Here is a 10,948-nt window from a genome sequence, read left to right on the forward strand (position 1 = left end):
CCACTAAAATAGACACAAAGTCAAAGTTTCAGTTACAAAGAGAGTCAAACGAGAGTCTGCTGGCTGTGCTGTACATGAGTCTGTGGAAAACAAAGGTTGCGTGCATTTACTACCACAGTATAAAGATACGGACATCATGTTAACTGCTGACATGTACTTATGTTGTTGTTGATCAAGCATGCATATCTTCCCTCTAACTGATAAAATCTATAATATAAAAATGTGACACAGCAACATTAGATGTCAACAAGCTCTTTCTGTCATACTGGCATGTAAAAAAAATAAAAAAATAAAAAAAATTACAGAACAATCAAAATTTATTCATAAAGTTCACACAAACAAAGACTTGCATTGTGATGTCACATAAAATTCAGTCACAGTGACCTAATAACCACAATTTGATGGAGCATATGCTCAGAACTGATGCTCAGAGGTCACCGCCGCAATATCATCATAGTCCTCAGACATTCTCTGCTCCGCATTTGCTGCTGTTGCCAAGATGACGGTGGGGTCATTTCCTGTTACACGAGGTCATCAGATATTTTTAAATGAGGCGAAAGCATTTGATTTTGATAAATAATCAAGGATACTCAGATTGTTACCTTTGGCTCTGTGTTGATATAAAGACACCAAGAGGAGAGTGGAGATGAAGTATGGACAGAACACCACCAGGTGACAGACTACTCTGATCACATGATGGAGGGTGGTGGAGGTAGGGAGCATATTTGTAGAGGTGGTAGGTGAGGTTGTGGTTGTAGGTCTACCTGCAGAGACTTCTGGTCAGTGAATATGTGGACAAAAGAAGGTGAAATGAGTGTGAAGCTCCTCACCTGTGACAGTGATCCAGCTGGATGGAGACTCTCCATGACCGCTGATGTCACACTTGTAGAGGCCTTCATCAGACCTGGAAACATGCTGGATGGTCATGTGACCTGTAGGCTGCTTCCTGATGAGGGAGCCATCTTTATAGAAAGCAGCTGGGAGGTTGGAGGGAGTGGTCTTTGTTTTACAGAGCACAGTGACGTCATCTCCCTCCATCACAGGGAGGACAGGACTCTGCAGGATCACTGATCCACCTCAACACAGAGACAAACTACAGCATTTCATCCATTTACACACAGCTTCATCAACACTAACTCCACACACTCAGCTTACCAGTGACTGTCAGGTTAACCATGTTACTGATGGGACCCTCTCTGGACTCACACCAGTAAACTCCACTGTCCCATGTGAAGATGTAGCTGATGTTGCAGGAAGAACCAGCACCTTCTCCCCACCCATCTCCACATCTCTGAGTCCTCTGTTCTTTGCTTGTGTTTCTCCTCAGAGTCCATCCAGCAGAGCTGTCGTCCTCCTCACAGCTCAGAGACACAAAGTCTCCTTTAAAGAACTGAGAGCTGCTGGGACTCACAGTCAGACGAGCTGTGAATAGGACTTTTTGATATAATATGTACATAAAATAACTTATTTGACTATACTAACTTTATAATTATGAGTATTAAATATTCATCAGGCTCATCATTTTCTGTATGATTATTATGTCATGCCACAAGAAAGGTTAAAAAAGGACTGGGCACTCCGTGAGGTTTAGTTCATGTCAGGTTTAAACTGTGACAGGAGAAGGTTACTGACCTTGGTTTGTTGCACAGCTCAGCAGTGAGATCAGAACTAAAGAGAAATGACACTCAGCTTAGTTTGAGTTTGACATTAAAAAAAAACTGCAGTAAAAACAGAAAACCATCAGACAGTGGAGAAAACATCATCGGTTTGAATCCACTCATGAGCAGAGAAAGGATGAAGCAGTTTTCTCTTTAATGTTCTACAGACAGGCTTGTCTGCTGGAGTAGAGTGCTGGTAATCTGTTAATATCAGCAGTGACACAATGTAAAGAAGTACATTTACTCGAGTAATTAATGGAAATTGTTCATACTTTATACTACATTCAAGTATTTCTTTGTTTTGCAGCTTTCTACTCCAGCTCAGATGCATCTTGGATTCAAACATTGTACTGCACAGCAGATATTTGAAAGATTTAATTACTATATTTTGTTATATTATTACAGATCAACTTACAGAGTAGTATATATCAAGTCTATTTTTCATTAAAACATTAAAACTCGAAACAGCTGTAATGCTGAAATTGTTCAAAATACAAAAAAACAAAACAAGGCAGTGCTTGAGTACAAAACCAGGAATCTAGGGAAATAGGCAGAAAACAGGTGCACACTGCATTGCAGGCATGATGACGGACAAGGGGAGAGTATAAAGGTGGGAATAAATCAGGTATAGCAAGAACAGGGTGAATTAACTCGATACTCATGAGACAAAAGTCAACCAAAATAAAACAGGAAGTAACAGATGATAAGCTTACACTGTAAAATATAACTTGTTGTTTCAACTTAAAAATATGAGGTAAAGGGCTGCCTTAAAATTTTAAGTTAAGTCAAGAAATAGAGTTTGTTCTTATAACACAACCAATTGTTATCTTAATGAAAAATCACATGTTGTCTAAACTTTCGTCTTAGTTTAGTTGACTGAGATTTGTTAGTCAGTTCAACTCCTTTAATTGTCATTTTTACTTGGGAAAACCCTTTCAGCTAAATTAAAATAATCTATTGTTTAAACTCTTGTCCTAGTTCAGTTGACTTGGGTTTTTTAGTTAATTCAAATACTTTAGTAGTTCTTTTAACTTAGGAATCTATTTTAGCTTAACTAACATAATCTGTTAGCTAAGTTGATTTAAGTTTATTAATTAACTGAGCTCCTTAAGGTAGCTGAGTGAACTTGTAAATCAGTTTCATTTTAATTATCAGAGTTGATTGACTGGATGTAAAGAAAAAAATGTGTATTGAACATCTTAAGTTTTTTTTTTTTAGCTTTCTAACATCCATTTCAGCAAAACTACCTGTTAGGTTTATCTTAGATCTCAGGTTTAAATATCTACATTCCTTTAAATTAATTTTCTGTTGTTTACAGAAAAAAAAATAAAACCCACAGATTCCATTAAAGTCTATCTGATCATTTCATACAGAAAGTTTGTTTTAAGAACATGACAAGACAATTACTCATGAGCACCCAACATTCACCATTTATTGTGCCATCTTAGTCATCTGAGAAACAGAAAAATCAGTGACGTAGCTCATCTTTCTCACAATCCATCAAAACTCAAAGGCTGCTCCTGTGAAACAATAAATTTGAACTTGGTCTTGAGCCCAGTTTGGGTGAAGATTAAATTCTGACCAATACTCTAGGAGCAGTAGTGATTCTTGTGAAGTAACAACATAAAGTCTGCATTAATGTAATGTATCAACGGGACACTTGCTATTTTAGAAAAGTTATTCTTTACATTTACAAAATGTTCAAACTTCATTGTGCTCAGTCACACCTGTTAGCATAAAACTTGAAATATTAAAATAGTACAAAACTTTTGATAAGTGACAGTAAAGATCAGTTTATAACAACTAAGACATCAAACTCTTGTATGTGTCTTCGTTTACAATTGCAACAAATTCCACAGAACCAATATCTCTGAAAATGAGCGCATGCTTCTGAAACATTTGATAAGATGGATATTTCAGAAACATCAGTTTGAGTCTGCTCAATTGCAAAACAAAGGAAAAACTACTGACTTGCATGAGATAAGCATCTGCAAAGTCCACCATTATATTGTTGTTCACATAAGCTTCTTAAACCATGAACAAATTGTCTAATCTGGAATGTAAAGTGTAGTCATTTAGTGACATACAAAAGTGAGAATGAGAACTTGCAAGAATAAAAAACAAACAGTAAAATAAAACTGTCCTTAACACTAAGGCAATTGTATGCTGTGAGCATACAATTACAGTTCTGCATGGCTTTCTGCAAGAGTCTGTTTCTTAGACCATGCACTAGTGAGATGCACTGCCTTCCACCAATGTTCATTAGGATGTTCTGAATGACTTCAAAGATGTCCTTAAGTTCCTTTGGATAGTCTATGTTGAGGGCAAAAAGAAGGCCCATCAGCATGGAAATGGCACTTGAGACATTCCTCAGATTAGACAGGATTACTGCCGCCTCAAGGACAACCAACACATCGATGATGTCTTCTTCTTTCACCATCGCAATGCCAACTTTCATCCTCTTAGAAAACGTGTGTCTTCAATACCTGTCGGCTATAAAAGGGTTCAAAGACAAAAAAAAAAAAAAAAAAATTACACCATTACAATTACACAATATCCCTTGTGCTTAATAATTCATGTCTTTCCAAAGAAGAGCCATACTGATGCTTTGGATGATGGTGATTGGCTTTGGGTAACACTTATTAGTTGTTAAAGTTTTTTCAGAATGAGATATGCACCCCATGTTACAAATCCATTTCTTGCTTTAAACAAAGACCATGTTCATAAATAACTGAGCATGTCTTCAATTGCAGAATTCAAACAAAATTTTCAATTTAAATGGTAAATGGCCTGTATTTGTATAGCGCTTTACTAGTCCCCTAAGGACTCCAAGCGCGCTTTACACATTCAGTCATTCACACACATGGGTGGATGACTGAATCGTGACTCAAGAGTTGACAGTTCGTCTTATAATCGGAAGGTTGCGGTTTGAGCCCCGGCTCCGACAGTTTCAGTCGTTGTGTCCTTGGGCAAGACACTTCACCTGTTGCCTACTGGTGGTGGCCAGAGGGCCCGGTGGTGCCAGTGTCCGGCAGCCTCGCCTCTGTCAGTGCGCCCCAGGGCGGCTGTGGCTACAATGTAGCTTGCCATCACCAGTGTGTGAATTTAAATCTACTTATGCTAAATATTGGCTGTGCTCTAAACCAAATCTGGCTGAGAATACATGAAATGTGCAAACTGCAGCTACACTACAGGATCAGATTGTGGCTCCATAGACAATGCTTCTTTAATCAGTTTATTGATTAAAGTTTATTTTTTCCCCTATATTAACAGCATGAAAAAGAGCATATAGACATGGCTGAACAGGTTGCATAATTGGCACTGAATATCAACATCCACCTTTACCCAGCTGCCCAATGACTCTGGGCCAGTAACCTTTAATTGCTTACCCAGTCTACACAGTCTCTTTTCCAGGGTCCAGGACATTTCACCAAAGTATTGCCCCCACAGCTGTAGCCGCCACTGCAGCCCCTTAAATATCCTAATATCTCTGCCATTACAATATACAATGTGAGAAATCAAACGTAAAGCTGAAGTGAACAGTACAGCAGCGAAATGTCAAAGACCCTGGTGAAGAAATGAATAAACACAAGACACTAATAATATCAATCCTAGCTTGCCAGTTAGTTTCTCTGAAACCCAGACCAAATCCAGTGTCAAAGATCTTGTAATAATACATTTGGTGAGGAAAAAGTACACATGTTATCATGTGGCATCTCTTGTTTCATAGATGCCACATGTTTAATTTAAAATTCACTGTGGTGCTGTCATTATTAAATTTACTAAAAGAAACAATGCTAACCTTCACAGTCTTGAAAGTGTGTGAGGATCTTCCTTTAGAAAATGAGGTCCTCTGTCCTCTTCCTTTGTGTAGGGCTCTGGTCAAAGAAGTCAAAAGAAAACAAAACACTTTTTAAACAGTGTTTATAAAGCATGTAGACAGCTCCAAATTCACAGCTTTTTGATGCATAATTCCATCAATATATGATTATCATTGGAGATTTTGAATCAGGCTTATCAGGACATTCAAGTAGAATATGATATCCAACCTACCACCAATATACACAGATTCTGTAAAAGTTACCACACTAAATGTCCGGTTGTGAAATATGATGACAGACTTTACTTATCAGCTTTCTTTCAGTGAGTTCATCAGTTGAACTGGATAACCTAAAACTTAAACAAAGGATTAGATTTCGCAGTTGAACACTTACATCATCACCGAAGCATCTTATGAGCCTAGTTAGCCCTCCTATGCCGCTCTTGATTTTGAACAGCTCCACGAACCTCTCCATAATGGTCAAGCACAGCAAAAGGAACCCTTTCAGGTCAACAGATGTAAGACGGGCAAATTCTGCTTCAACCTGAGCAATAGAAGAAGAGGGTGGAGAGTACAGGCAGAATAAAAAAAAAAAGATTCTTTGAGACCCAAATTTAAGCAAACAGTCATCTGAGGCCCATTAGAGAAAACACAAACACACAAAAGCAAACAAACAAAAGATGCACTTTACCTGCCGTTCAGCGAACAAGGAAGTTCAGAGAACAATAAGGTCTGTCTCGAAATCTTTTAAAGTAGAATGATTGTGAAAATGACTTATGTGATGTAAAACTTTAGTAAACGCGATGCGATTAAAAGAACACTGAGTAAAAGGACAAGTAACAATTTCCTTATTCCTCAGATGTTTACCTTGATGAGCAATACGGTTTTAGTCCAACTGCCTCATTAAAGTTACACAATAGGCTTTTTACATTAAAGCCAGCAAGTCCATTACATACTCCCTTTTAGATCTGAAATACTGTGCACATTCTGTGTATATGTAGTGGACAGCAATTTACCCAAAAGAGCGCAAAGTTTGCAAGTCCACCTCATTTAAATGACAAAGTCAGATGTGATCATCTAGACCTGTGAAAATAAATTAATGACAAACTTGCAGTTATGGATGTTATTACAACCACAAGAACCTAAACAGTCTGCTCCATTGCTTTTGTTAATGAATCATTTGTTGGTAACACGTCTGAATATTTAGTTTATGCCACCTGCATGTGATCATCAATAGTGCCATATTACTTCTTAAGAAGTACCCTGACACTACAATTTTTATATCATTTGTTCTACAGAGCTATTAAGTTACAATATAATCTGTGGTGTTTCCAGTATGACAAAATGCACAAATTGTAACTTACCATTTGACTCCACTGACAAAAATAAATCCCCAGCATCAAGTTTGGCATCACAGACCTAAAATAAGTAAAATAAAAATATATGTTATAATTATATTGTTTTCGCCATTTATTCATGTTTGCTAATTTTCTGACATATAAACAATGTTAGTTTTGTTACAATACAGAGAATGCAGTTTAATTAAAAGGTAGATTATGCAAAAAAAAAAAAAAAACTGCAGTATACCATGCCAAAAATCAGTGTCTCTGATGCCAATTATTTTATCACTACAGCTCTTTTAGTATGGAAACTCACACAATCTAGTCATACTGATCACAAGAGTTCAAAAATAAGTCAAAATAGTGAGCTGTTGTTAAGCATAAAGCATTTCAGGGTAACAAATAACTGCACAATAGAATTAAAGCAAAAACTAAGCACACTGGAGGACTATCTGATAAAAACTAATATAATGCTGGTTTGTAGACCATATTTTGTCTCAGTCCTCAGTGCACTCTTGCAGCTTAGCATGCAGCAGTTAATAACAACTTAAGTGATTACATAGGGGTAAACAGATGACAACAAGCATCCGAGTCCTGCCAAAAGTTCTTTTTGAACCCAGTCAGTTATTGGAAATATTGCCAAAATGAACTTCCACCAAAATACAACAGCCTGTGAACTTGAAAGAAATTTACAAGTACAGAGACAATATGAAATAAGCTTTATTAATTAGCTGAGTTAGCTTGCTAATATCGCAACAGTGGTTGAGTGCACAACCTTAAAGCTAGCGGCACAATACTTGTGATTTGGTCAGTGCCACATTAAACCCATAAAAAGGCCATGTGTCAGTTTATTAGGTCAAGTTTGGTCATGACATACAAGCTGGACCTTGTCCGCTAAAAGCTACATTAGCTAAAGCAAACATTTCGGTAAAAGAGAAAAACACACATCATGCCATAGATTCAAAACATGTTCCAACTTTTGTACCTCTCTTTCCTTATAGTTATAACCAATGTTACTCACCTTGAAAGCATATTCCAAAGAAGACGATTAGAAAACGTCCAAGTAAAGTGAGCATGTCGTTAACCGCCAATTCCCCATGATGCACCTCGGTAGCAGTCACGTGAGGCAGTTTTGAATCCTGCTGTGCTCAACTTACCCACATTGTCAAGTTCACATAAGTTGCTGATTTAGCTGGACATGAGTTTTCAAGTTAGCTTTTTGGTGTAATTGGGACGTTTTAACTTGTAATTCTATGTTATAACAACAACTTCAGTCATCTATCGTCAAACTGATATAGAATAATATGTTGAAATAACAAACAGCTAGAATTACATTTTACAGTGTACTTATGTGAATTTAAAATAGAGACAGAAGACAAACATGGAGGCAAGACTGAAGGAACAGAATACGAACACAAAAAGCTCGTCATCAAACGTCAAGGAACTAAAAGCATGCATAACAAGAAATTCAGAAGCACCAGAAACTAACGTCATGAACAAAGACTAAGGAGGACAAACATAAAATCTATCTTAAAACCAAAACCAAAAGGAAGCCACAAACCCACGACACACAGAATGAACCTAAACGAGCATCAGGGCAGAAAAACTGAAGGCATGAAATGAGAGCAAAGGGAACTTGTATCAGGTAAACTGATATAAAGACCAATGAACCATAAGAAATAATAACAAGCTAAATGTCAACAGTGCAAAATACAGAACCAAGATAACAAAAAGCTGAGAAATTTAAACTGAGGAATTTTACTTTTTGGATAGTGAAATCTTTGTACTAATACCTTCTGATATTTATAAAAGTAGCTTCTTTTAGAATTTTTTAAAATTGCTGTTGAATACAAACCACATTAAACTACATTTAATGTCATGCATCTGTATGACGGATGTACACAAAACTGTAAATCAGTGTATCCATGTCAATTCTCTGCACTGTATTAATTTATTATGAAATATTCTGATTTCCTGTTGACCCTCTTCCTTCTTGTTGGTGTTCTTGATAAAAACTCGTCTACTCCCCTTCTATTCTAATCCAACCTGAATGTTTGTGATGAAGAAACAACAGATTTTCATACATAATCATTACAGTGTACTTACTGAGCAGCCAGAGCAGAGATGCGTACGTCATCCTACTCTCTGTGATATCAGGTCAACTCTTTAACCAGTTCACAGTCAGTTAAAGTCAAACCCTGCTCCTCTTCCTCTGTGACAGGATGCCAGTGTTGTGGTTTTTAGAGGAAGGTTTCTTTGTCTGACTGCAATAAATAGGAGAGAAAAAAGCTTTAAAGTGGTAAAACTGACTGTTAACTGACAATAAAGATGGGCCCCAACAAAATTAGCTGACATAAATGGGAACATGGGTACCACTGTGATGCCTTCATTGAAAAAAAAAAAAAAAAAAAAACCTTATGAGGGACGAAGTCAGTCAGGGAACCACACACACACAAATCCCCACCAAAAAAATGTAAATAACAAAATAAAATTATATTTATAGATCGCCCGCATGGTGCCTTCACTGACAGAATTATGTCTTTGTCGTTACAGGGCAAACTATTCTTAACTCAATAATGATCATCAATGATTTATTACATTTTTATCTTAAACATTGGTTGTGTTGATCGTGTTGCTGATTCGTGGAAATAACTTGCATCTTCCTGTAGCTGACCGCAGTTCAGCTGAGAGGAAGTGAGCTGGAGGTGGTACGAATGCTGTTTGACTGATTGCATCTCTCTGCTTTAACCACTGATGTGCTGTCATAGCTGAAAGGCTCCATGCAGGTTGACCACCACTGACTTCCTGAAAACACTACCCCCAAAAACTGTGAGCCACCATAAAGTCACAGACTCACTCTTACCATCACAGATGCCCATAATGCACTGAGCAGAATCAACACTCCCAAAGCTGTTGGCCCTGACGACATTCCTGAATGTGTGCTTCGAGCACTTCCTGAGCAGCTTGCAGGGGTCTATACAGACATCTTCAACCTGTTGCTTGCCCAGGCAGTATTACCTGCATGCTTCAAGACCACCTCCATTGTGCCAGTGCCAAAACACTTATCACCAAGATGCCTGGACGACAATCACCCTGTAGCACTGATGCCCATTCTGTATTTATGAAGTGCTTTGAGCAACTCAACTCCCACACTGGATCCTCACTAATTTGCCTGTTGAAGGAATAGGAGTACAGAGGATGCTGTACATTTTATCCTATGAAAATTTCTACAGAATATTAAAAAGAAAATTAAATCCATCTACCGCAGAGGCTGGGTTTGTATTTCTGACAGATTTATGTTTCATTTGTCCCAATGTTGTTTTGCCAATATTTAGTTAGCCTACAACACACACTGTGCTGCTACATGATACAGGGAAATTGTGACAAAGTCAAAAAACACAGACAAATAGAAAAATACTGTAAAAACACGCAAAACACAACAGAAGGAGAGTAAAACACAAATTAGATAAATCAGAGGCAACAGTAACGTGATGCTTACAGTGAGATGCAGCAAATTTATGTTCTAATTGCATGAGTCTTTTAATGTTGTAAATCTATGTTTGCTATTGTTCACTGCAGCTGTGTCATGTTATCATCTCCACTAAATTGTGTTTTTTGAGCTATTCGTGGTTGTTGACTTATGCTGCATTTGAACTCTCAGGGATACTGTAGGATCATCTGATCTGATGACATTCATCAAAAGGCCTCCAAACTCACTGGGAGGTGCTTCAGTCCTGAGGAGAAGATACTTTGCACTTGCTGATGCCAGTGAACTGCAGACATGGTCACTTTGATATGAAAATCACATATCCCAGAAGGGGTTTACTGCAAGAAAATAAAAATAAAATAAAATGAAAATAATAAACTTGTTATATGCCCTATATAACCTGTGGAGCAACCTCAAGCAAAAGATCTATGAGGGTGGGAGGCAGTTCACATCCAAACAGCAGCTCTGGGAGGCTATTCTGACATCCTGCAAAAGCAGAAGCAGAAACTGTCCAAAAACTTACAAGTTCCATTGACACAAGTATGAAATGTTTTCTTTTTTCTTTTTTGTGAGTAAAAAATTGGAACAGTGGATTTTAAGTTTTTATTTTTTAAACTGTTTTTTCTTCAACACAAAGAGGCAT

The 10,948-nt window shown here is 37.5% G+C and overlaps 1 protein-coding gene across 1 annotated transcript; it reads right to left on the reverse strand.

Moving 5' to 3' along the window:
• Positions 1–341: 341 nt before the first annotated feature.
• Positions 342–9,747, reverse strand: LOC120434221 (low affinity immunoglobulin gamma Fc region receptor III-like). The gene is made up of 5 exons (XM_039601882.1): positions 9,682–9,747; positions 1,156–1,354; positions 831–1,076; positions 603–764; positions 342–518 (listed from the first exon to the last, which is right to left on the reverse strand). Exons 1-5 carry the CDS (start codon positions 9,745–9,747, stop codon positions 415–417), a joined length of 777 nt encoding a protein of 258 aa, XP_039457816.1. The 3' UTR covers positions 342–414.
• Between the last annotated feature and the right edge of the window lie 1,201 nt (positions 9,748–10,948).

This window comes from Oreochromis aureus, linkage group 3 (genome assembly GCF_013358895.1).
Source record: "Oreochromis aureus strain Israel breed Guangdong linkage group 3, ZZ_aureus, whole genome shotgun sequence".
In the NCBI taxonomy this organism is placed as follows: Eukaryota; Metazoa; Chordata; class Actinopteri; order Cichliformes; family Cichlidae; genus Oreochromis; species Oreochromis aureus.